Source organism: Pinus tabuliformis, chromosome J (genome assembly GCF_031772625.1).
Source record: "Pinus tabuliformis cultivar Carrire ecotype Pingquan chromosome J, CPIR1, whole genome shotgun sequence".
NCBI classification, from domain to species: domain Eukaryota; kingdom Viridiplantae; phylum Streptophyta; class Pinopsida; order Pinales; family Pinaceae; genus Pinus; species Pinus tabuliformis.
The window spans coordinates 256,178,292-256,205,992 of NC_142295.1; the positions used below are offsets into that span (position 1 = coordinate 256,178,292).

A 27,701-nucleotide genomic window follows, 5' to 3' on the forward strand; every position below is an offset into this window, starting at 1 on the left:
GTAATATTAACTCGCAGTCAATGAAGGTCACATATACGCTATATATAATGAGGAGATAATACGCTGGTCACAACTCTAATGCATAGGTCATGTGTTATGAAACCAGCTCAAGAAAAGATAGAAAAGATAGATCAACGCCTTAGAATTCAGCCTCTTCGAGGGGGCAACCTCCTTTACATTACATAAATGAACAATTCTTGGATGATACAAATGACAAAACCTCCTTTCTATATATAGGAGTCTAAGGAGTCACAATATAATCCAACCGACCTAACAATAATAATACAAAGCCACAAAAATAACAATAGAGGGATTCTATGGGGCACAGTAATAACAATATGGGGGCAATAGGGGCACAACAATATTAATAGGGGGTATAACTACAATAGTAATGGGGTAATCACTAGTATTATAGGGACCCAACATGCCCCTCTCCTTCAAAAAAGTGTTGTCCTCAATGCTTGAGTAGTTCTGGAAACTTCTGCATAAAATTCTCATCCTCCCATGTGGAATCTTCAGCGGATAAGTTCTTCCACTTGATAAGATACTCTGAAATTGATCGATTTCGTAGCTATCGAGTTCTTGTTTCTGTGACTGCTTCCGGTTCCAATATAATTTTTCCTTCCTCGTCAAGTTCTGGCAATATTGTTTGAACTGGGAGCTTGTCGCCTATAACCTTCTTTAAACATGAAACATGGAAAACTGGGTGCAATCGAGAAGCTGCAGGAAGCTCCAATTTGTATGCCATAGTAGCAATCTTTTGCAACACCTTGTACGGACCATAATACTTTGGTGATAATTTATTATCCTTCTTAGCTTGCTTGAGGGACATTTGCTTATATGGTTGTAGCCGTAGGAATACCCAATCACCTACATCAAAACTTCTTTCACTGCGATGTTGATCTGCCTGTTGTTTCATTCTATTATGTGCCAACATGAGGTTATCCTTTAAGAGTTGGAGGATTTGTTGTTGATGTTCGATGTGATGTTCCACTGCCTGAACCTTAGAATTTTCTCTTAAATATGATGTGATAAAATCCATTGAAACCTCCTCCCAATGTTGGCTTGGAATGGATAAAGGTTGTAATAGACCTGGTGTCTTAATTGTTTCAACTTTATTTTGTTGGCAAACCCTGTGGTAAGTTTTTAAAAATCCTGAGTGCCCTCCTAAGAGAGAAGTGTGCAATTCCATAAGAATCTTTTGTTTTAGCTGGGAATTCTTACAGAGGTATAAGCGATCTTTGTACCATAACGAATCATTTTGCCAGCTAGACATATTGGAATCTTGTTGTAACTTTTGAATAAATGCCCACACTTCTTCGTCATTCTTCCATTCCTCCCTTGCTTCGTTTATCCAATCTGGTTGGATAATAGAAATGGCGCACAACAATGCTTCCACATCCTCATCCTTTCTTGAGAGTGCATCTGCCACCACATTTTGCTTCCCTTTTTTGTAGATGATTTCAAAGTCATAACCCAACATCTTTGTGACCCACTTTTGTTGCTCTTCAGAGGATAATCTTTGTTCTAAAAAGTATTTAAGGCTCTCATGATCCGTTTTTACCTTGAAGTGTCTTCCCATTAGGTAGGGTCGCCATTTCTTAAGTGCATGGAGTATTGCCAACATTTCCTTCTCATAAATAGCTTTGTGTAAAAACTTTCCCTTGATTGGACGACTTTCAAAAGCAATGGGTCTTTCATCTTGCATTAAAACAGCACCAATTCTATTTCCTGAAGCATCACATTCCACAATAAAGGTTTTTGTGAAGTCCGGTGTAACTAAGACCGGTGCTTGGCACATTGCCTCTTTAAGATGTTCGAATGCCTTTGTTGCTTCTGGGGTCCATGAAAATGCATATTTCTTCAATAATGTTGTTAGAGGTGCTGCTATTCTCCCATAATTCTTAACAAACTTGCGATAATACCCTGTCAACCCGAGAAATCCTCGCAGATGCTTTATGGATGTGGGAATTTTCCATTCCTTAATGGCTTTAATTTTGCTAGGGTCTACCTTAACTCCTTCATGAGATACAATATGGCCTAGATATTCCACCTCTTGTACTCCAAAGAAACATTTGGATCTTTTTGCATATAACTGTTTCTCCTCCAATAGTTGTAACACCCTGTCAACATGTTCAACATGATCCTTCCAAGACTTGTTGTAGATTAGTATATCATCAAAAAATACTAACAAAAATTTTCTAAGGAATGGTTTGAAAATTGAATTCATAAAACCTTGAAATGTTAAAGGTGCATTGGTAAGGCCAAAAGGCATGACCAAAAATTCATAATGACCCTCATGAGTTCTAAATGCTGTTTTCGGAATGTCTTCAATCTTCATTCTGATTTGATGATATCCCGAACGAAGATCCAACTTGGTGAAGTAAATTGATCCATGCAATTCATCCAGTAATTCATCAATGACAGGAATGGGAAACTTATCTTTAATAGTGAGCTTGTTGAGCTCCCTATAATCCGGACACATGCGCCATGATCCATCCTTCTTGTGCACCAATACGACTGGAGCAGAGAAAGAACTTTGACTTGGTTGAATTATACCAGCCTCTAGCATTTTTGCAACCATACGTTCAATTTCACTCTTTTGGGCATAGGGATATCTGTACGGCCTGATGTTTGGAGGAACACTTCCTGGAATCAGATGAATAGCATGATCATGATCACGAATAGGTGGGAGACATTTGGGAGTCTCAAATACCTTGGAATGATTGTCCAAGACTTTTTGGAGATCTGGAGAAATAGATGATTCCACTGTGGACACATCTAGCGAACATAATTGTGCAATTACACCTCTTTGTTCCTTTTTTAGAAGCTTTTTCATACCGTTAGAGCTTATTATCTTTCCCGGTTTCCCTGCAATACCCCTTAATTCAACTTCCTTTCCTTCCACAAAAAATTTCATGAAAAGTTCTTGAAAATTAAAAGCTATTGTACCCAAGGATTGTAGCCATTGGACTCCTAGTACAACATCAGCACCTCCCATTGGAATGGAAAGCATTGGGCTAGTCAATACATATTCTCCCATGGATAGCTTGATATTATGGCACTTTCCCGAGCAATTTATTGTTCCTCCATTTGCAACCATCACTTGACACTCTGGTGTTGGATATAAGAAGCAATTCAATTCTCTTGCTACCTTACAATGAATAAAATTGTGGGTACTTCCTGAATCAATCAACACTATTACCTTTTTCTTCTTGATTTGTCCTTCTATCTTGATGGTTTGAGGAGTGGTAATTCCCGCCAATGCATTACAAGATATGGTCGGATTCATTTCTTCTTTATCTAGGCTTTGTTCCTGGAGTATATCCTCTTCTTTTGACCTTTCTTGCTCCTTTTCCTCTTCCTCTTCACAATCTATGTAGAATAATTTCTTCTCAACACACTTATGACCTTTAGTGTATTTGCTATCACAACTGTAACAAAGCCCTTTTGCTCTTTTTTCTTCCAATTGTTGTGGTGTCAACCTTATAGGTTGTGGAAGACTAGCGGCAACAACACTTCTGTCTTTATAGTTGTGAGTGGTATGCTTCCTGGTTGCCATAATTTTGCTTTCCATTTTTCTTGCTAACCTGAATGCCTTCTCTAATGAATCAGGTTCCCAAAGGCGAACATCATGTTGGATATTATCCTTTAAAGAACCTATGAACACATCAATCCTATGCTCCTCTGGAATATCTTTTACCCTTATGTTCAATTTTTGGAACTCCTCAATGTGCTCCATTATTGAACCCTTTTGTTTGAGACTTATCAATTGGCTAAAAAAAGTGTTGCTTTTTGTATCCTCATAATGTGCTATCAATTCTTCTGTAAAAATTGCCCAAGTGATAAATTGTTTACGAGAGCAAAGCCATTGATACCATACAAACTGATTTGGTTCCAAATATAAAGTTGCCATACGTACCTTTTGTGTGTTTTTCACATTATTGAGATCGAAGAATTGCTCCATCTGTAATATCCATGTGGCGGGATCCTTGCCATCAAACTTCCTCATATCGATTTTTGGAATATGGTGAGTCTTCGATCCAACATTAGAGTCTATGGAATCATGATTAACATTTTTTTTGTTCTCATCATGAGTTTCCTTTAATACCCTTTCACCCTTAGTGACCATTTCTTGTAGCAACTTATTCATATTTATCTTCAATTCTTCCATCTTATCATCCATGCCATCAATTTTAGCGTCCATGCCATTCACCTTAGCTTCCACGCCATCCATCATAGCTTCTACACCTTTCTTTAAACAATCCATCTTAGCTTCTACACCCTTCTTTAAACCATCCATCTTAGCTTCTACATCTTTCCTTAAACCATCCATCTTAGATTCTGTTGCTTTTTGTGCAAGTGACACTTGTTGCACTTGTTCTTGTAATTTTGATATATCATATAGCATTTCTTCTTCTTCTTCATGAGTCATGCTAGAGCTTTCAGGTTCTTTACTAGGTGTTTGCATTTTCTTTCCTCGGGGCATCAGTTACCGATAATAATTCTCTAATATGCCCTTTGAATTCCTTCAAAATAAATTTTCAACCCAAGCTTAAGCAAAAATTAAAGAAAATCTACACACTTTTTTTCACTTTGTAGGAGCTCGATATTGCCTCTGATGTATCTCTGTACTTTCTGATTATCTAGTTCTGAATTTTTGACCTGTAGTAGCCCTCTATGTCCTCTTTCCAATGCCACAAGTCTGACCCAAATTGGATTCTCCAAGGAAGAGTTATAAGAAATCTCCCACAGTGACTTGATTATAGACTAGTTCAGTAGAGCAAACTTGTACGACGTGCCACGAGTCACTGTTTCGACCATTGGATCTGAAAAACACCCACAAGGAACTACAGTCCGTCCTCTTTCTGTACCTTCTTACGAAACTTCAATACGATCCCCAGAGAGAAAGTTATGATGATTTTCCCCAGGTCACCTGTTTTGAATGTAATTCAGGAGTCTGCAAAAAGACCAACTTCCTCAGATCATATCTCCGCAAATGTCACGCGAAAAGCTCTGAAATTCGGACCTAAGGTTCAGTGCGATTTCTTCTCAAATGGGTTTTTTTTGCGACTTCTGAAACGTCACAGAGAAAAAGTTATAGTGAAAATGCCACGATGACCTGTTTGGAGCAGCGAAACCCTAGAATCCAAAGCTCTGATGCCAAATGTTATGAAACCAGCTCAAGAAAAGATAGATCAACGCCTTAGAATTCAGCCTCTTCGAAGGGGCAACCTCCTTTACATTACATAAATGAACAATTCTTGGATGATACAAATGACAAAACCTCCTTTCTATATATAGGAGTCTAAGGAGTCACAATATAATCCAACCGACCTAACAATAATAATATAAAGCCACAAAAATAACAATAGAGGGATTCTATGGGGCACAGTAATAACAATATGGGGGCAATAGGGGCACAACAATATTAATAGGGGGTATAACTACAATAGTAATGGGGTAATCACTAGTATTATAGGGACCCAACATCATGGCATATATATGTTATCATATACGATGGAAAATTAACGCAGCAAAACATATTATAAAGGTTTAACATACACATGACAGGACGACACGGTCTTAGCATTTCTGGAAATGAAGTGACGCAGTCTCGGGATACTTCTGATGTGTTTGGACAGCAGTTACTGGATTGTAAACGCTGGACAGTCAACATAGTTAGGGTTGTAAATGTTGGACAGACACTGGTTTGTGAGCACTGGACAATCAACGTAGTCTCATAAGTTGGGACAGTCATAATAAAGGATGTCACATATATATATTGAAACACTGGTAATATATGTGAACGCAGTCACATGATGAGGCAGCAAGAGAACACGTCGAGCAACGCAGTCATAGGGAGCACCATACGCTGAAGCACCCACACGCAGGTTGTCAACGCAGATATAGATACACATACATAGGCAATATATATAACTCAGGCATATATATACTCAACACAGTCACTCAGGCACATAAAAATATATATCATGCAGTCTATATATTCACACGCATCATTATATATACGCAGGAATATATATATACATAGTCAATATCTATATATATATATAGATATATATATACATGAATACGCAGATATTTGTGGGCAGTAGGGAACCAGAACCGCAGGCATGTTACCTTGATATAAATCTCTTATAAAGAGGTCAGAAAAGAAAATGGACTACTTGTAGATGACAACATGATTGTGTAAGATTTCAGAACTATAGCCTAGCTGCTTTGCTAGGCTGCAAGTCATAGCAAGCAGCTAAGGTTGTTGTAGTGTTGCAACATGATGCAAAGGCAGCATGATGACGATGATTCATACCATCATGGGCAGCATGAAGCTTGATATGATGTATGGGCAGCATGAAGCATGATGAGATCATGGGCAACATGGGCAGCATGAAGCATGATGATGCATGAGCAGCATGAAGTATGAAGTCATGGACAACTTGATGTATGGGCAGCACAGTGATCATGAGCAGCATGATGGTGCTACACGGTAAGGTGCAGCAGATGAACGAAATGGATAGGTGAAGTTGTCACCTAGGAGATTCAATTGAAGTAGAATGTCTTCAACTAATCTCATCATTATAGGAAATGATCTATGCTCAGATCCAGATAAGTCAAAGTGTTGACTTTTGTTGTAAATGTATTATCTCTCTCTCTCTCTCTCTCTCTCTCTCTGCTAAACTTTGAAGATAAAAGAAGATTTGATCAAAGAGTTTCCCCACACATTGTGGGGTTTGTCCCTGGCTAGCGCCACATCTTGTGTCCTCTTGTCTTGGCTTGTCTTCTGCGATTTATATTCATGTTCTATCTGCAGTTTACTTTATGTTGATGTGATTGCTAATATGAAAAAGAAATTAAATAAATTGCTCTAGCATAGAACATACCAAAAATTAACATGGTATCGAAGCTAAGGTGAAGACAATGCCCAAGCAAGAGTGAAAGAGCAATCACCAAAGACAGACAAGACAGAAGGATCAATGGGTTCCTCATAATTCACCTAGAGTGAAGTTGAAGCAGAGAATGTTATCAGAATGACGTAGCGGCCCTTATACGAAGGAGTGTCTGAATGACAGAGATGCAGGTCATCAAGGACACAGCCGACCCTTCAAGGAAGCAAGGAACCCCAGGAATGGAAGTTGAAGGCTTTAAGGTGTCATTCGTTGATGGAAAGGTACGTGTTTAAAAAATAGAATTTTCAAAGATGCTTTTGAGTTCAGGGTTGTATTAAGTTACAGGAAATCCATTGACACATAGCACCGGAGGTTTGTGAGAAATATGGTGACAGGGAAGCCTGAATTCAAAAGGAGCATGAAGGTACATGTCTGAGATGTACCATCCCCCTCATGCCATAGGTCCACAGGTTTGGAACAACCCAAGGAGTTTGATTCATGATCGGGAATCTCATGCATGCAGAGCCCTCTATGGCTTGAAGCAAGATACCCTGAGCATAGTATGAGAGGATCAGCAGTTGTCTGATGAAGCTGAGATTCACTAGGAATGAAATCGATGCAAACCATCCGAAGGTTGTGGATGACAGACCTCTCATACCGACACCTATGTTTGATAGGTGCGGACCCTCTCATTTGTAGAAGACAGAGGGAGTTGGATTCCGTATGTGGAATGATAAACTGCAAGCCTGTGACTACCTCAAGGATATTAACTTTCAGAAACTATATGGTAGTGATGTGGGACCAGATTTGGGAAATGCCTCTGAGTTTCATAAACTCAATCACATTGATGTTCTTGGTGAACTTTCGTCCGGACATATGTTTTGCAGTTAGCATGGTGAGCTCATATTTGGTTGAGCCTCACTGGATTGGTGCCAAGAATCCTCTAATATGTCTTCTGGGCACAATCTCTCATGGATTGAGATACACTGCCGGAAATATGAAAACTGCGTGATTATTCGAATGTTGAATGGGCAAGCATTGTGGAGAATCACGAGAGCACTTCTCGGTGCTGGTTCTCTTTGGATTCTGCTTCAATATCATGGATGAGCAGGAAGCATAAATCGGTTGTTATAAGTACCGTCGAGACCGGATGCATAACTACAAGTATGACCTCGTATGAAGTTGCCTGGCTGTGGAAACTCTTCAGTGAGTACACATGATGAATACCACTATGATTCTCTGTGACAACCAGAGGTGGGATTCAATTATTGAGGAATGTCGTATTTAATGATTGCTCCAGTAGATAGACATCAAATACCGCCTTATCTGGGATATGGTAAGTCGATGAGCAAAGAGGCTCCATCGCACTGAGATGATGTACAGGTCAGAACCCCGGGGAAAGATCAAATTTGTGATTTTCCCAAATGACTTGGAGTCGTCGAGAGACCTTTGTAAAAGGGTCCTGCATGTTGCATACATTGAGCTCTGGGGGGCTTGCGGTTCTTACTGGGGCAACATACGACCACAAGGTGACTCACCCTCCCCTGTTGGTGCGCAATAAAACAAGATGATTCACTCTCTTGTGCGACAAGATGATTCGCTCTCTTGTGGAACAGGATGATTCGCTCTCCTGTGTAGCAGGATTGATGTGTTCTCTTGTGAGGCCTGGATTGATGTGTTCTCCATGGCGATTGTAGCAGGATTGATGTGTTCTCCTGTGAGGCCTGGATTGATGTGTTCTCCATGGCGATTGTAGTAGGATTGATGTGTTCTCCTGTGAGGACAGGATTGATTAGTTCTCTTGTCGAGGCATCCTACCCATGCAGTCTGGGACTCATGGGAAGCAGTGTTGCACACATCGCGATAAAATCGGAAAATCGCGATTTTTTTAAATTGCCGATTCAAAGCGCGATTTTTATCCAAAAAATCGCCGCTTTTTTTTTATAGCGATTTTTATCGAAAAAATCGCGATTTTTTCGATAAAATCGCGATTTTTTCGCATTAAATCGCGAGGGGCGCGGGCAGCGGGGTTTTATATGGAAAAAACGAAATTTTTTTTGTTCATTCAGCAGTCCGCCGCGGAGGAGAAGGAGGAGAAGGAGAGGAAGTGAGGGAGAGGGTTGCCGTCCGTTGTGGGAGCGAATCGAAGCGATTTTAGGAGGAATCCAAGCCAAGATCGCCAATTTGTCCATAAACCAGGTATGTAGATTAATTTTTTTTTGTTTTGGTTCTATAAAAACTTTGTTTTTCATTGTTTTTAAAGAATTTTTGGAAATTTTTCATTGATTTGGGATGGGTTATTTGTTATGACTATGAGAACCAATTTTTGATTTTTATTTTCTCATTTTCTTTAAACATTGTTTATTTTTTTTGATTTTTCATTGTTTTTTGGCATTTGGTTGGGTAACTTGGGTTTAGAAATTGGGATTTTGGAAATAATTAGCTTGTAATTTTGCAAATGCTAAATTGTAATTTGTATTTACTATTATCATTTATGTAATCCTAAATTCCTATTTCCTAATCCTTATTTTTCCATAGGTTTGCAAATTCAAAATTCAAAAACAAACATGCCAAGGAAATTGGATCCTTTCTGGGAATATGGTGACCCTAAAACTCCGAATGATAGACAAAACTTGTATTGCAAGTTGTGTGGAAAGGAAATATTCGGGGGGTGTACAGGTTGAAGTTCCACCTTGCACAAATCCCTGGACATGATGTGGTGCCCTGTCTAAAGACAAATGCTGAAATTATCCAAAAAGCCATGAGAGCATTGGGAGAATTAGAGCACACTAGAGACGCCAAAGAAGAACTCAAAAGGCAACTAAAAAGGTCAGTTGAAGGAAGTGGGCCAAGTGGCACAGGTTCTACTGCAGCGTCAGTCAATCCGGTAGCTGCATCATCATATTTTGTTCCTCGAACCACACCTGGTTCACAACCAACTATTGGTTCAATGCTAAAAAGAACTGAAAAAGAAAAAGCTGACAAGTTGATGACAAAATTTCTCCTCTGGAGTGATATTCCTTTCAGCATTATAAGGAATAATCCATTTTTCCAACCTACTCTTGATGTTGTTGCCAGTGTTGGCCCGGGGTACAAACTCCCTTCTCTTCATGATTTCAGAGGCCGGCTTCTTCAAGATGAAAAGCGTGACTGCACCCAAAGATTGGAGGATTTTAGGGCATCATGGGCACAAACAGGATGCACTGTTATGTCAGATGGTTGGACTGACCAAAAGGGGAGAACCCTTATAAACTTCTTGGTTAGTTGTCCCTTGGGGACTATGTTTATCAAATCTGTTGATGCAACTCATCAAATCAAAGATGCAAAAAATTTATGTGATTTGCTGGATGTGTTTATTTTGGAGGTGGGTGCAGAAAATGTTGTCCAAGTCATAACGGACAATGCTGCAAATTATGTTGCTGCTGGTAGAATGCTTATGGACAGGCATCCTACTTTATTTTGGACACCTTGTGCTGCCCATTGTATTGATTTGATGTTAGAGGACATTGGGAAAATTCCCTTTGTCAAAGAGGTTGTTGACTCATCAAAAAGCATCACAAAATTTATTTACAATCACACATCTGTGCTTAGCTTGATGAGAAAATGCACCAACGACAAAGAGTTGGTGCGCCCCGCCATTACACGGTTTGCGACGAGTTTCATATCTCTTCAATCCCTCTTGAATTCTATGTGGGATTTGAAGAGAATGTTTCTTTCAGAGGAGTGGCGTGCTTCGACAATGAGCCGCAAACCAGAAGGAGAGGCCGTCTGCAGACTAGTTTCATACCAGGAGGACTTCTGGGCGGGAGTGCAGGAGGTGTGCGCTGTTACAGAACCTTTGGTAAAGGTTCTTCGGTTGGTTGATGGTGAGAAGCCCGCAATGGGCTATTTGTATGAAGCCATGGATAGGGCCAAAGAAGCCATTCGGTCCTACTATGATGACAAGGGAGATGATGGGTTCCAGAGACAACTCCTTCTATGGAACGTCATTGATGAGCGATGGAACAACACACTCCATCGTCCCATTCATGCTGCTGGCCTTTTCCTGAACCCTGCATTTTCTTATGCATGTGGGTTTAATTTTGATGTTGAGGTCGTGGAAGGATTATTAACCTGTGTCCAGAAGATGGTGAGAACTTCAGAAGAACGTATGGAGGCCTCTAGACAAATTGAGCAATATAAGTTGTCAGCGGGCACATTTGGCTTTGAGATGGCTGTCATTGATAGGACGGTTAAAATGCCAGGTATTTTTTAGTTTGTAGTATGTACTTTGTAACTTTGTTTCAAATTTCATTGTTTCTTCAAATTCCATTTTTTTCTTATGTTTATTTAAAATTTTCTTTGTAATTTTGTTGTAGACGCATGGTGGAAGATGTATGGGGGCAGAGTACCCCTTTTGCAAAATCTTGCCGTGCGGATCCTCAGCCAAACATGCAGCTCCTCGGGATGTGAGCGCAATTGGAGTGTATTTGAAAAAATACACAACAAGAAGTGCAATAGGTTAACACTTAAACATTTAAAATATTGCAAATTTCCAAATAAATTTTTGAATTCATTAAAGTTTTAAACAATATTTTTTTTATAATATTAATTATTAATTTATTATTTCATGAACTTTGTACAGGTTGGAGTCCCATAGACTTAATGACATGGTCTATGTCTACTACAATCTTCGATTGTGGGTGAAACAACTAGAGAAGACACCTGATACGGAAGCCATCTCATTGGATGGGATTGACACCACTGCTGAATGGAGGGTTGAGACCGAGAGGCCTCTCATGGATCCCACTGAGGATTGGTTAGTGCAGGAGGAGGGGGAGGAGGAGGAGGAGGAGGAGGAGGAGCAGGAGCAGGAGCAGGAGGAGGAGGAGTTGGAGGAGCAGGAGGAGGAGGTGACACCGCCTACCCGGGCTACCCGGGCTACCACTACCACCAGTAGAGGACGTGGTCTCCGTCCACCTCAGCCTCCTGTAGCTGCTACTACTAGTTCTTCAGCTTCTAGAGCACGTCAGACTCCACTGCCATTTCCACCACCACAGGCACCAGCTTCTACATCTAGAGGGAAAGAGAAAGCTGTGCCATATTCTCGCAAGAGGGGCAGAGGAAATCAATAGGATTAGACTTTCATTTTATTGTATATGACATTATGACATGATGAGATACATTATCATATTTTTTGTTGATATTTTGAGGCTGAGTTGGACTTGGGACTCAGGACTTACTATTCAGGACATGATTCAATGTTATGTGTGATTTTAGCGCTAGAAATGATATTGAACATCTTATATATTAGTTTTTTTATCATATTTATGTGTCAATGTATTTATTTTATGTTGTAGATGGTTTAGATATTAAAAAAATTGAAAAAAATTGAAAAAAAATGAATATTTTTGTGCCAAACGATTTTTTCCCGCTTTTTTCCGATTTTTTCCCGATTTTAACGATTTTTTCCGCTTTTTTCCCGGCGCCGATTAAATCCCGATCGCGATGTGTGCAACATTGATGGGAAGTACCTCTCATCTGATCAATGAGCAGGGAAATAAAGTTAGGGACCATAGTAGTACCGTTGGACGCATCGTTGTATCTACCGTACTCCCTACGCTAGGATGACCTCTATTGATCTGGGATCAATGTTACTGGTCTGGGACCAGTGGTAGGAGTTGTACCATACTATGACGCTGACTTCGGGTCCGCTGAGACTGGTCTAGGACCAGTGGTACATACTCCGAGACTGACTTCGCCTTAGTGCAGGACTGGTCTGGGACCAGTGAGAGTGGTACATACTATGACGCTGACTTCGGGTCGGTTGAGACTGCTCTGGGACCAGTGGTACACTCTCTGAGCCTGCGATACTGGTCTGGGACCAGTGGTAGGAGTTGTACCATACTATGACGCTAACTCCGGATCAGTTGAGACTGGTCTGGGACCAATGGTACATACTCCGAGACTGACTTCGCGTTAGTGCAGGACTGGTCTAGGACCAGTGAGAGTGGTACATACTATGACGCTGACTTCGGGTCGATTGAGACTGGTCTAGGACTAGTGGTACACTCTCTAAACCTGCGATACTAGTCTGGGACCAGTGGTAGGAGTTGTACCATACTATGATGCTGACTTCGGGTCAACTGAGACTGGTCTGGGACCAGTGGTACATACTCTGAGACTGACTTCGTGTCAGTGCAGTACTAGTCTGGGACCAGTGAGAGTGATACACACTATGAAGCTGACTTCGGGTCGGTTGACATTGGTCTTGGACCAGTGGTACACTCTCTGAGACTGCGATACTGGTCTGGGACCAGTGGTACGCACTGTAGGAATTTACAGGGTAAGTTCCTCAGAAAGAATACCAAAAGGACACCGCTCACAACCAGATCTCAAATCAATACACCAGTATTTTTGACGTGGTTAAAACCCTCAGAGTGCAAGGAGGGAAACAGTCCACGGCCTGTCCCAACGTGGGTACTACAGGCAATTTATTAATCAAAGAATGAAAATTTACATAAGCTTCTCTCATGCACGGATTACCCGAACAATGACCCTCCATGCGCTTTAAATAGAACTCATGGACCAATCGGGTGTCAAGCCACGGATCAAGTGTCGGTAATACCGAGGTGAGAGTGAACCGTCGGATCACTACATATCGTGACCGTCGGATTGTAAGTTACAAAATGTACAACGGTAAAGAAACACACTTTACCTAACTCTAACCTAACTCTATGCTAGACCAAGTTGAACTTAACTATATCCTATGTGTCGGAATATCCTAACATCCCCCCTTAAGAACAACTTGGGATAGGATTGAAGGATTTACAAATATGACACAATAGGAGAAGGAAGGAGGCACTAGAGCCTATCCCCCCTTAGTGACAACTTCCTGAACTCCAAGCATATATCGAAGTTTAGTGAACTTCGCCTCTGTGAGAGCCTTTGTGAAGATGTCTGCAACCTGATCATCTGTTGGACAATATTGCACTTCAAGAACATGGTCATGAATGAGCTTTCTGATGAAGTGCATGTGTAGTTCAATGTGTTTGCTGCGCTGATGCTGGACTGGATCTTTGCATAGCTGAATGGCACTTTGATTATCACACCAAAGTGTGGTTGGATGCTGCTGCTCAAAGCCAAACTCTGATAGGATCTGACGAAGCCACAAGGCTTCCTTACTAGCTTCCACGGCACCACGATACTCTGCTTCTGCTGACGAAAGAGAAATGGCAGCCTGTTTCTTACAAGCCCATGTAATAGGTCCTGAACCAAGAGTGAAGACATAACCGGCAGTAGACTTCCGATCATCAAGGTCACCAGCCCAATCAGAATCAGTGAAACCAACTAACAGAGGAGCTGCTTTGGCACTGTAATGAATCCCAAACTGTACTGTACCTCGAACATAACGAAGTATTCTTTTAGCTGCTTTCCAATGACTTTCACGGGGGTTTTGCATAAAACGAGCAACAAGGCCAACAGCAAAGGAAAGATCAGGACGAGTATGGGTTAAATACAAGAGTTTTCCGACAAGTTGACGGTATAAGGTAGCATCAACTTCAGGAGAAGTACAAGAGACTGAAAGTTTGACTCCAGACTGAAAGGGAGAAGGGGCTGGCTTACAGTCTTCCATGTGAAAATGACGAAGAATATCACAAGCATACTTGGACTGGGAAAGGAAAATACCTTCTTGGGATTGCAAGACTTGAAGACCGAGAAAATAGTGTAAGTGTCCTAAGTCTGTCATTTCAAATTTCTTTTTAAGGCTGGACTTCACATGGTTTATAAGGTTGGGATCACTACCAGTAAGAATAAGATCATCAACATAAAGAACAAGGATGATAAGAGAGTTGCCCACTTTCTTGGTGTAGACAGTATTGTCAGAATGACACCTAGAAAAGCCAGATTCTAAAAGAAAGCTATCCATTTTGGCATACCAAGCCCGAGGAGCTTGCTTGAGGCCATAAAGGGATTTCTTAAGTCGACAAACGAGGCTGGAGTCTGTTTGTATGAAGCCAATGGGTTGTTCCATATAGATTTCTTCCTGCAAGTCCCCATGCAAGAAGGCAGATTTAACATCCATTTGATGGACTTCCCATTTTAAAGAGGCAGCAAGGGAAAGAACAAGGCGGATAGAGTTCATTTTGGCAACTGGAGAGAAGGTTTCAGTGTAGTCAATGCCTTCAACCTGTGAAAAGCCCTTAGCAACTAGACGAGCTTTATGTTTATCAACTTTCCCATCTGGTCCATACTTGGTTCTGTAAACCCATTTGCATCTAACAAGTTTGCGTCCCTTTGGTAGAGGAACAAGATCCCATGTATCATTTGTCATCAATGAATGATATTCTTCATTCATAGCTGCTTCCCAATGTGGATGGCCTGAAGCTTCTGCAAAAGTGTCAGGATCATGATTTACTGGAGCTTGAGCCAGTAAAGAAGAGGCTCTTTCAAACTGAGAACGTGTACGTCGCTGATCTGTAGGATCACCGGCAAGATCACCTGCTGCATCCCGAGTAGCACGGACCCATCTTGGAAGTTGAGGATCCTGAGAAGGTGGGGGAGGATTATCATCCTCGCTTTCATCATCAGAAGAAGAAATGTTTTCAAAGATAGAAGAGATAGGAAGAGGTGGCACATCCGCCGGACTAGGCTCGCAGGCCGATTTATTTTCATCAAATTTTACATCTCTTCTAATGATAACATTTTTGGACTTAAATGGAATAAGTCTATAACCTTTTACATCTTCAGAATATCCAACAAAAGTACATTTCTCACTCTTAGGTTCTAAAGCTTTATGCTTTTCATCTGGAATATGGGCCCATGCTTCACTTCCAAACACACGAAAGTGACTTACATCTGGTTTAATGGAACTCCAAGCTTCTTCTGGAGTGATATTCTCTAGAACCTTAGTAGGAGTGCGATTGATTATATAATTTGCACAATTAATTGCTTCGGCCCAAAAACTAAGACTGAGTCCTTTAGATTGCAGCATACAATTAGCCATTTCCTTTAAGGTGCGATTTTTCCTTTCAGCTACACCATTTTGTTGTGGAGTGTATGGAACAGTATGTTGCATTTGAATTCCATTTTCGGTGCAAAAGTTGATGAATGTGTTTTTAACATATTCTCCACCATTATCAGTTCTTAGCTTAAGAATTTGATGTCCAGATTGTTTTTCAACAAATGCTTTGAAGGCCAAAAAAGTGCTAAATACTTCGCTCTTGAGTTTTAAGAAGTATACCCAAGTGCGTCTAGAGAAATCATCAATGAAAGTTAAGAAGTACTTGCAGCCAGAGAATGAAGCAACAGGAAGAGGACCACATAAATCACTGTGCACAAGCTGTAAAGGGGCTGAGGCGTGCCAAGAGGCACGTTTGTCAAAACTGTCCCGATGATGTTTTCCGAGTACACATCCGGAACAAACACCATCTTTGCAAGATACCATAGGAAGACCTGTCACCATATTTTCTTTACATAGATGCTGAAGGGAGCGATAGTTTAAGTGACCAAACCGCTCATGCCAAAGTTTGCTCACTTCATCATTATGAGCAACAAATACTGAGGGAAGATGGGATGACCCAAAGTTGTGAAACTTATACAACCTTTTGGAATCATCAGCAAGACCAGTAGCTAGAATCTGTTTAGGATCTTTTAGATCCTTGATTACAACATCATGAGGTGAAAATTCAACAATTTTACCTTCACCTGAATGAGTTATCTGATAGACAGATAGAAGGTTGCAGGATAAGTTTGGAACACATAATACATCATTGAACTGACCATTGTCTAGATGAACAGTTCCAGTCCCTACAACATTAAGAGATCTATCATCACCAACATATATATTTTTGGTGTTACAATCATTTAAAGAAGAAAACATGGCTTGGTTTTTGGCCATGTGACAAGAGGCTCCAGAATCAATGAGCCACTCATGAGAATGAGAAGAAGAAGAAGATACATTTAATGCATAACCAGACTGAGATGATTGACGATGACATGCAGAAAGTGCCGTTCCGGAAGTTGAAGTTGAAGTAGGCTCCAGATGGATGTTATGTTTCTTCATTGCGGCTTCCAAGGCTTCCATCTTCTTAAAGCATTTAGATTCTAAGTGGCCATCTCGATTACAAAAGTTACAATGTCTGTCAGTCTTCTTCCATTTGTTTTTATTGGTCTTGTCATTTTGCTGAAATGATCTTTCATCTTGAGGCTGAGTTGGTTTAGGACCATTCCTTTGAGGATAAGACTTCTTAGGATTCTTTGAATTTGGTTGCTGCTGGGCGGCTAACGCTTTCGAGGAAGAGTTTCCAAGATTAAGAAGACCAAGGTGTAAGAGTTTTTCTTGTTCTCTTATTAAGGAATCACAAAAGGAGTCAAAGGAAGGGGGTTTGTAGTCTTTGCCTTGACAAATGAAAGCTTCCCTTGTAGAATGGAAAGTGGAAACAAATACAGAGTAGGCTGGTCCCAACTTAGTAAGGATGGAATAAATAAGGTTACCATCTTCTTTCTTAACTTTAACACCTTCCAAGAGATATCTAAGGGTCTTGAATTTGGACAAGAAATCTTCAATGCAAGAAAAATTATTAGGATCCAAAGTAAGCAACTCATTCTCAAGTTGATGGGCTCTAATTTCATTTTTAATCCCAAAAACTTTAGCAAGTTTTTCTAATGCTTCATGAGGAGTTTCAATTTCTGCAATGTGGAATCTAAGATCAGGAGAAACAGACATTCCTATCAAACCACGTGCTTGATCTTGTCTATTTTCCCATTTTTCGGCCTTGTCTTCATCTTTGGGTTTCTTCTCTTGGTCTGTGGCTATTCTGAAGAGACCTTTACTTCTAAGTAAATCTCCCATGTAGGCTACCCATTGGAAGTAGTTAGTGCTGTCAAGAATGACTTGGCATGGACTTTCCATTTTTTGAAAAAAACTGAAGCTGAAGATGCTGAAAGTAAGTGGTCCAATGGATAGATCTCGAAAAAATAGGCGGTTTAAAAAAAAACGGCTCTGAAAAAGGCTTCCGGATGAAGAAGTTATGGCTTTTTGAAAAAAAATTGTTGACGTTGCCGGCAAAGTGCGCGAATGTGCGGGAATGAAAAAATCCGCCCCCACAAAATGGAGACTTGAACCCAAGACCTCTACTCTCTTAAAAAGTCTTTGAACCAATTGATCTATACAAAATATTTGAGAGAGAGAGAGAGAGAGAGAGAGAGGGGGGGGGGGGGGGGGGCCTCGATTTGCGTGCTTGCCTTGGGAAGGCTCTTTTCCCCTACAAAACACAAAACACAAAACCCAACACGAATATGCAAAGAAAAACGAACCTTACGGCTCAAAGTTAGCTTTAGCCAAAAAACTAGAATTTTAAAAAAAAATCTCAAAGTTAGTTTTTAACCGAAAAACTAAATATTTTTCTCAATGTTTCTGATTTTCCAAGATCACACTAAGGTGCAGGGAAAAGAGCATACGCATGAGAAAAATCCTTTCTTTCTGTTTCTGATTTGCCCAGATCGCACAGAGTCGCAGGGCAAAGAGCATACACAGAAATGAAAGGTATAGATCCGGGAAAAAAAAGGCTAAATAAACCGAAACCGAAATAAGCAGAGAGAAAATGACAGTAAACTGCAAAAAAACACTGTATACCTCCCGATCTGAAAAATGACGCAGCTAGGGCTACCGGAAACCTTTTCGCGTGAAACGAAAGGGGTTCCTCACTGAAACAGATGCTCCGAACGCAACAGAGCAGTCCTCTCGGCCCGAAAGCAGTCAGAAACAGCAGATCTAGGAAACGACAGCCGCATGCAGTTCTACCGGCTTCAGATTTGGATCACCAACGGACGCGGCCCTCAAATAGCTCTGATACCATGTAGGAATTTACAGGGTAAGTTCCTCAGAAAGAATACCAAAAGGACACCGCTCACAACCAGATCTCAAATCAATACACCAGTATTTTTGACGTGGTTAAAACCCTCAAAGTGCAAGGAGGGAAACAGTCCACGGCCTGTCCCAACGTGGGTACTACAGGCAATTTATTAATCAAAGAATGAAAATTTACATAAGCTTCTCTCATGCACGGATTACCCAAACAATGACCCTCCATGCGCTTTAAATAGAACTCATGGACCAATCGGGTGTCAAGCCACGGATCAAGTGTCGGTAATACCGAGGTGAGAGTGAACCGTCGGATCACTACATATCGTGACCGTCGGATTGTAAGTTACAAAATGTACAACGGTAAAGAAACACACTTTACCTAACTCTAACCTAACTCTATGCTAGACCAAGTTGAACTTAACTATATCCTATGTGTCGGAATATCCTAACACGCACTCTGAGACTGACTTTGGGTTAGTGGAGAATGGTATGAGACATTCTCGATCAATTCTTCTTCTTCATAGTTCAGCAGAGCTAAGTTGAGCAGAGCTGAGCTGCGCAGAGCAGAGCAGAGCTGAGAAGAGCTAGGAAGAGCAGTACAGAGCACTGATGACAAAGATAGTACAGTCAGACTTATGGATCAGCGGATGGAGTTCTCCCTAGTTGAGAGGGAGTGTTAAATTGGCAACTAGGGCCAAACTCCATGTGGGTCAGCTTATTTATGGCAGCTGATATTTTTATTCGATCCCTTTCGTCAAGAGCTGTAGGATTGATCCAAAGATAATCCGATTCCGATAAGTATTTATGAAGATATGAATTTATTTTGATTATGTAATTATTATCAAGCCGACCAGCTCTTGAGTAGGCTCAGAAGCCCAATAGACGTGTCTATTCATCACTTACGTTTTAGTATAAATTGGTGAGAACTTGAAGTCATTTAAGTCAAGTATTCTTGAGGTGATCTCCTCTCCACGTCTTGGGTTTTTGGAGAAGGAGAAAACAAAAGAATACGTTGGCCTAGGATGCCCTAAATGCTATGATGTCGTATCTGCTATGATGCCCTAATCGTTGCTATGCCCTAGCCAGCGGCAGGCTTATGAGGATGCAAACAGACCTTATACGCTGGACATTATATGCTTCTACTCACAGGATGCCATATACACAACCATACATATACATACGCATAGTATTACACTGGCCAGATAATATACACATAAATGGAGATATGTATACACGCAGACTTGGAGACATGTATACATTGTTATGTATACACAGGCCCTAATACAGTTGTCATGTATCACTGTAATGCGCAGGCCCTAATACGCATAGCAGCTATGACATGCAGGTATAGAGCCGTAGGTATATATATTCGCACTGCATGGAGGTCTCATAGAGAGGAGCCGCTGTAATATTAACTCGCAGTCAATGAAGGTCACATATACGCTATATATAATGAGGAGATAATACGCTGGTCACAACTCTAATGCACAGGTCATGGCATATATATGTTATCATATACGATGGCAAATTAACGCAGCAAAACATATTATAAAGGTTTAACATACACATGATAGGAGGACGCAGTCTCGGCATTTCTGGAAATGAAGTGACGCATCCTCGGGATACTTCTGATGTGTTTGGAGAGCAGTTACTGGATTGTAAACGCTGGACAGACACTGGTTTGTGAGCACTGGACAATCAACGCAGTCTCATAAGTTGGGACAGTCATAATAATGGTTGTCACATATATATATATATATCGAAACGCTGGTAATATATGTGAACGCAGTCACATGATGAGGCAGCAAGAGAACATGCCGAGCAATGCAGTCAGAGGGAGCACCATACGCTGAAGCACCCACACGCAGGTTTTCAATGCAGATATAGACACATATACGCAAGCAGTATATATAACTTAGGCATATATATACTCAATGCAGTCACTCAGGCACATAAGAATATATATCATGTAGTCTATATATTTACACGCATCATTATATATACGCAGGAATATATATATACACAGTCAATATATATATACATGAATACGCAGATATTCATGGGCAGTAGGGAACTAGAACTGCAGGCATGTTACCTTGATATAAATCTCTTATAAAGAGGTCAGAAAAGAAAATGGACTACTTGTAGATGACAGCATGATTGTGTAAGATTTCGGAACTATAGCCTAGCTACTTTGCTAGGCTGCAAGCCATAGCAAGCAGCTAAGGTTGTTGTAGTGTTGCAACATGATGCAAAGGCAGCATGATGACGATGATTCATACCAGCATGGGCAGCATGAAGCTTGATATGATGTATGGGCAGCATGAAGCATGATGATGCATGAGCAGCATGAAGTATGAAGTCATGGACAACTTGATGTATGGGCAGCACAATGATCATGAGCAGCATGAAGTATGAAGTCATGGACAACTTGATGTATGGGCAGCACAATGATCATGAGCAGCATGAAGATGCATGATGCAGCATGATGGTGTTACACGGTAAGGTGCAACAGATGAACGAAATGGATAGGTGAAGTCATCACCTAGGAGATTCAGTTGAAGCAGAATGTCTTCAACTGATCTCATCATTATAGGAAATGATCTATGCTGAGATCCAGATAAGTCAAAGTGTTGACTTTTGTTGTAAATGTATTATCTCTCTCTCTCTCTCTGCTGAACTTAGAAGATAAAAGAAGATTTGATCAAAGGGTTTGCCCACACATTGTGGGGTTTGTCCCTGGCTAGTGCCACATCTTGCGTCCTCTTGTCTTGGCTTGTCTTTTGCGATTTATATTCATGTTCTATCTGCAGTTTACTTTATGTTGATGTGATTGCTAATATGAAAAAAGAAATTAAATAAATTGCTCTAGCATAGAACATACCAAAAATTAACAAGAATTGTGTTGAAGACCTTAAGGGTATGTTACATTATGTATATTTATGTATAAATGTCAAAGAAGACACCTCCAAGCAAAAACAAGTCTCCTCCTAGCAAAGACACCATCAAAAGAAGCAATGGCACCATTAAAAGCACCTATCGCAGCAAAGAAAGTCAAGTCAGCCTCAGAGCAGCAAGTTGGCCTAAAGAGGTACAGTCCTCTATATATAGAGGCTGTCCACTCCTCTAAAGATAGCAAAGATCATCTCTGAAATCAGCGAGCAAGTGCAGTCAAATAAAAGGTGGAAAAGTCAAGTTTCAGGGAGCCTCTAGAGCAGCGAAGGAGGAGGAAATATAACCAAAGTATTAAGGACTGTTTTAGGGTGAATTGCAGCCACAGGTGCGAATAATAGAAGGGCCAACTGCAGTCACTACAGCAGCAACATTAAAGTTTCTGATCTATCATTGTTTGGGCTTCAAACTAGGCCTACTAGGTCTCCTATACAAGCGAAGAAGGAAGGACCTCAAGCAAAAGAAAAAGGAACCATAGAACATCAACAAGAATTCTCACACATGTGAGTATTAGGGCTGCAGTGCTGTCACACTAAGCCTACCACTTTACATCAAGAAGGAACTCGGATGATCAAGAGAAGGAATGAGTATCCTTAGGTGAAGGATATCACTAAGTAAAAGTATCTCTTCTGGAAGATCTACTAACTGTGGAAAGAAGAACGAAGTGTGGGGGAATGAAGTGCCAGAAGAAGGTGAACAAAGTGTCGAGAAGACATAGTTCAGAGAAAAGGAAGGACTTGACTTATGCTTGAAGGATCTTCTAGTCAGGATTCTAGGGTTTGGCATTGATCAAGAGAGAAGCTTCAATAAGATAAAACTTACCGAAGGGTTTTCCTCTCAAGAGGAGAGAGGTTTTGGCCATGGCAGAGAGCCAACATCTTGTGTTCTTGTTTTATGTTTTGATAGCAGTTTGATGAAGCACACACACACATGCATTAATAAGCAAAGAAGAAGATTAAGCTAACAAAGACAAACTGGAAAAAGGCTTCACAAATTGTTATCATGTCACGAAGAATCACTCTACACCTAATTGCCCTAGAATCTTCAACACTTGGACTATCTCATTTTGAATCTACTGAAGGAAGAGTTCTTTGACTAGGTTTTCCCCTATATAGGGATTTTAGCCGTTGAGTGCCTACATCTGGTGTCCTTGATCTTTGTGTTTTGGTTTTGGTAATTGTTTGATGAACTAAGATAAAAGAAGAACATAAGTAAGATAATAAGAATTCAAAGATATCACAAGTAATTATCAACTAGAGAAAATCTTTTTGCCTTTCCGATTTTCTAACATGTACGTCATACTCTTATAATAATTGTACACATGACCCATTAAAATTATATTGTTGGGCATCTACTACCTTCAACCTAGAAGTTTTCCTCAAAAGCAATAAGAGATTCAAGTGAAGAATTGAAAGATGGGATTGGAATTGACTCTTGAAGGTCACCGTCGCCAACTAGTAAGAGAATCATACACAAAAATAGTTATTTATCCATAAAGTGCAACTTGCACAAAACTCATGGAAAATTAAATCATTGGATAGATTGGCTAGCATGCAATGCGTATTTAACTTGTCATGATACCTCCTTGGCTATGTTATAATACAATCCAAACCCCTTGTATATGGATACTAAACCCAAAGCTACCCAACATGAGATATTTTGTTTAGGATAGAGGAAAAAATAAACATAATGAAGAGAAATGGATAATGAATAAGATGGTAGCTAGGCACTTTTCTAATGTATTAATTTCCCCTCATGTTACTATTACTTTATTTATCTTCTTTACCTTCATTCGTTCCCTATATTCATGCATGTCAAAATTAATTAGCTATAAGCTTCATATAAAGATACTCATGAAGAAGTTTCTACTTGGATGGCATAACTACTACCTTGAGAAATTAAATGAATGTGATGTTGATCAAATATTAGTCATACGTTCCATATGCTAAATATGAACTTAGATTACACCCAAATAAGACTTAGTAAACACATTCAAAACCATAATAATCTACATATGTCAACACAAATGACATTGTTTAAACAATCTTTTATAAAATGCTATGTTGATTGTTAGTTATACAGTATTGCAAAATATAGAGGGCTATTTTTTACCAACCTCAGACACCCATTGACCCAAAAGCCATGCCAATCTACGACGTATAATGCGTCCATTTGAACTTATATTATGAAGATCGAGTGAAAGAGCTCCTTCAAACCTGTCACAACAATTTAGAAAGGTTGTTAGTCTAAAAGTTGATAACTCAAGATCGTATGATGATATTCAACTCTTCCATAAATATACAAAGTGCCACGCATTTGTAGTAAATTAATTTTGACACAAACTAAGGAGAATAAGCTTATAAATGAATCAGATATATTTAGCAATCAAGATTATTGAGCCAAACAAGATATGCAAGACAATAACGTGGATGATAACAATAGGATTCCTTTCCTCCTTTATTAGTATTGTTAGTTTCAAAGGTAGTTTGAACTTTGAAGAACAATGTCCAAGAAAATGACATGCAGAAGTAAAACCATAAGCACTGACACATAAAAGATGCTCAACAATATGTAATAGAAAACAACAATACAATTGAAAGTTGGAGAACCAAGGAATTAGTACATTAAGGACCTATAGATTCCAAGAAGAGTGGGTGCATATAAGACACTATTGTAGCACGTAAGCACAAGTGAGCATGGATCAACATCAAAAAGGAAACAAAAGGAATAAGACCATCAATAATAACACCAAAATATAACTAACTCCCTTGACGTGAGAAATATACAGTCAATTTTGATTGGCTAGACCACATATCAAGCTCCTTGAACTTTTCCTTGACCACCACACCAGTGAACTTCCCTAGTTGACTAAATCAACAAATAGCATGCTCAATCAACTCTACTAATCAATTTTCGATTGTCAACAAATCATCCTCAAGAAATCCATAGTATGATGAACCTAGCACCTGGCAATTAATTCCTAGCAAATTTATCGTAGACATATTGAAAAAAAGCACAACTAGGTTCTTAATAAAATATTCAGCAAAATCAAAATAATGACCAATCCCAATCACACATTTGACACACAAAAATTATGTCCTATCAACAATTCATTAAATTAATAATTTGAACCTACATGGGCCCCCATCTTGAGATAATGGACGAACTGAGGAAACTACATATACAACATACCTAGATTTGATCTAGCTAGTAAGCCCTAGATATATCCTTGATCTACTTGGTTGATCTAGATCTCTTATGTTGCACCCCTATACCTTCCTTAGACCCGGCACACTTCAGTGTCTCACTCCTCACTTGAGAAAATCTCTTTCTCAATGTCTTGTGTCGATGTATGGTGTGTCTTTCTCCTCTTCTTAGCCTTGCTTTTATAACTTCTCATTTAGCTAAATCCCTAACCCTAATGTCCAAACCAATGGATGGATAAAATTAGATCTCGCCTTACTTGAGATCAACAGTTGAGATTAAAACATGATCACTAGAGTAGTACTTTATTTTTCCTATGTTAGACTTACGCTATGTTACAAAAGAAACTTAATACTTCAACAAGAATCCTAAAGAGACTTTGGACCAATGTTGCACACATCGCGATCGGGATTTAATCGGCGCCGGGAAAAAAGCGGAAAAAATCGTTAAAATCGGGAAAAAATCGGAAAAAAGCGGGAAAAAATCGTTTGGCACAAAAATATTCATTTTTTTTCAATTTTTTTCAATTTTTTTAATATCTAAACCATCTACAACATAAAATAAATACATTGACACATAAATATGATAAAAAAACTAATATATAAGATGTTCAATATCATTTCTAGCGCTAAAATCACACATAACATTGTCCTGAATAGTAAGTCCTGAGTCCCAAGTCCAACTCAGCCTCAAAATATCAACAAAAAATATGATAATGTATCTCATCATGTCATAATGTCATATACAATAAAATGAAAGTCTAATCCTATTGATTTCCTCTGCCCCTCTTGCGAGAATATGGCACAGCTTTCTCTTTCCCTCTAGATGTAGAAGTTGGTGCCTGTGGTGGTGGAAATGGCAGTGGAGTCTGACATGCTCTAGAAGCTGAAGAACTAGTAGTAGCAGCTACAGGAGGCTGAGGTGGACGGAGACCACGTCCTCTACTGGTGGTAGTGGTAGCCCGGGTAGCCCGGGTAGGCGGTGTCACCTCCTCCTCCTGCTCCTCCAACTCCTCCTCCTCCTGCTCCTGCTCCTGCTCCTCCTCCTCCTCCTCCTCCCCCTCCTCCTCCCCCTCATCCTGCACTAACCAATCCTCAGTGGGATCCATGAGAGGCCTCTCGGTCTCAACCCTCCATTCAGCAGTGATGTCAATCCCATCCAATGAGATGGCTTCCGTATCAGGTGTCTTCTCTAGTTGTTTCACCCACAATCGAAGATTGTAGTAGACATAGACCATGTCATTAAGTCTATGGGACTCCAACCTGTACAAAGTTCATGAAATAATAAATTAATAATTAATATTATAAAAAAAATATTGTTTAAAACTTTAATGAATTCAAAAATTTATTTGGAAATTTGCAATATTTTAAATGTTTAAGTGTTAACCTATTGCGCTTCTTGTTGTGTATTTTTTCAAATACACTCCAATTGCGCTCACATCCCGAGGAGCTGCATGTTTGGCTGAGGATCCGCACGGCAAGATTTTGCAAAAGGGGTACTCTGCCACCATACATCTTCCACCATGCGTCTACAACAAAATTACAAAGAAAATTTTAAATAAACATAAGAAAAAAATGGAATTTGAAGAAACAATGAAATTTGAAACAAAGTTACAAAGTACATACTACAAACTAAAAAATACCTGGCATTTTAACCGTCCTATCAATGACAGCCATCTCAAAGCCAAATGTGCCAGCTGACAACTTATATTGCTCAATTTGTCTAGAGGCCTCCATACGTTCTTCTGAAGTTCTCACCATCTTCTGGACACAGGTTAATAATCCTTCCACGACCTCAACATCAAAATTAAACCCACATGCATAAGAAAATGCAGGGTTCAGGAAAAGGCCAGCAGCATGAATGGGACGATGGAGTGTGTTGTTCCATCGCTCATCAATGACGTTCCATAGAAGGAGTTGTCTCTGGAACCCATCATCTCCCTTGTCATCATAGTAGGACCGAATGGCTTCTTTGGCCCTATCCATGGCTTCATACAAATAGCCCATTGCGGGCTTCTCACCATCAACAAACCGAAGAACCTTTACCAAAGGTTCTGTAACAGCGCACACCTCCTACACTCCCGCCCAGAAGTCCTCCTGGAATGAAACTAGTCTGCAGACGGCCTCTCGTTCTGGTTTGCGGCTCATTGTCGAAGCACGCCACTCCTCTGAAAGAAACATTCTCTTCAAATCCCACATAGAATTCAAGAGGGATTGAAGAGATATGAAACTCGTCGCAAACCGTGTAATGGCGAGGCGCACCAACTCTTTGTTGTTGGTGCATTTTCTCATCAAGCTAAGCACAGATGTGTGATTGTAAATAAATTTTGTGATGCTTTTTGATGAGTCAACAACCTCTTTGACAAAGGAAATTTTTCCAATGTCCTCTAACATCAAATCAATACAATGGGCAGCACAAGGTGTCCAAAATAAAGTAGGATGCCTGTCCATAAGCATTCTACCAGCAGCAACATAATTTGCAGCATTGTCCGTTATGACTTGGACAACATTTTCTGCACCCACCTCCAAAATAAACACATCCAGCAAATCACATAAATTTTTTGCATCTTTGATTTGATGAGTTGCATCAACAGATTTGATAAACATAGTCCCCAAGGGACAACTAACCAAGAAGTTTATAAGGGTTCTCCCCTTTTGGTCAGTCCAACCATCTGACATAACAGTGCATCCTGTTTGTGCCCATGATGCCCTAAAATCCTCCAATCTTTGGGTGCAGTCACGCTTTTCATCTTGAAGAAGCCGGCCTCTGAAATCATGAAGAGAAGGGAGTTT

The 27,701-nt window shown here is 40.0% G+C and overlaps 2 protein-coding genes across 2 annotated transcripts in view; both read right to left on the minus strand.

Moving 5' to 3' along the window:
* The window catches only part of LOC149226741 (uncharacterized), a 300,204-nt gene that overhangs the window by 78,040 nt on the left and 194,463 nt on the right, over positions 1-27,701 (minus strand). The window contains exon 11 of the mRNA XM_089380285.1: positions 23,822-23,921. Coding sequence (XP_089236411.1) covers positions 23,822-23,921 — 100 coding nt within the window. The remainder of the gene's footprint in view (positions 1-23,821; positions 23,922-27,701) is intronic.
* On the minus strand, positions 26,075-26,919 carry LOC149226742 (uncharacterized). The gene is made up of 2 exons (XM_089377584.1): positions 26,296-26,919; positions 26,075-26,171 (listed from the first exon to the last, which is right to left on the minus strand). The coding sequence occupies exon 1, from the start codon at positions 26,913-26,915 to the stop codon at positions 26,541-26,543; it is 375 nt and encodes a 124-aa protein (XP_089233710.1). The 5' UTR covers positions 26,916-26,919; the 3' UTR covers positions 26,075-26,171; positions 26,296-26,540.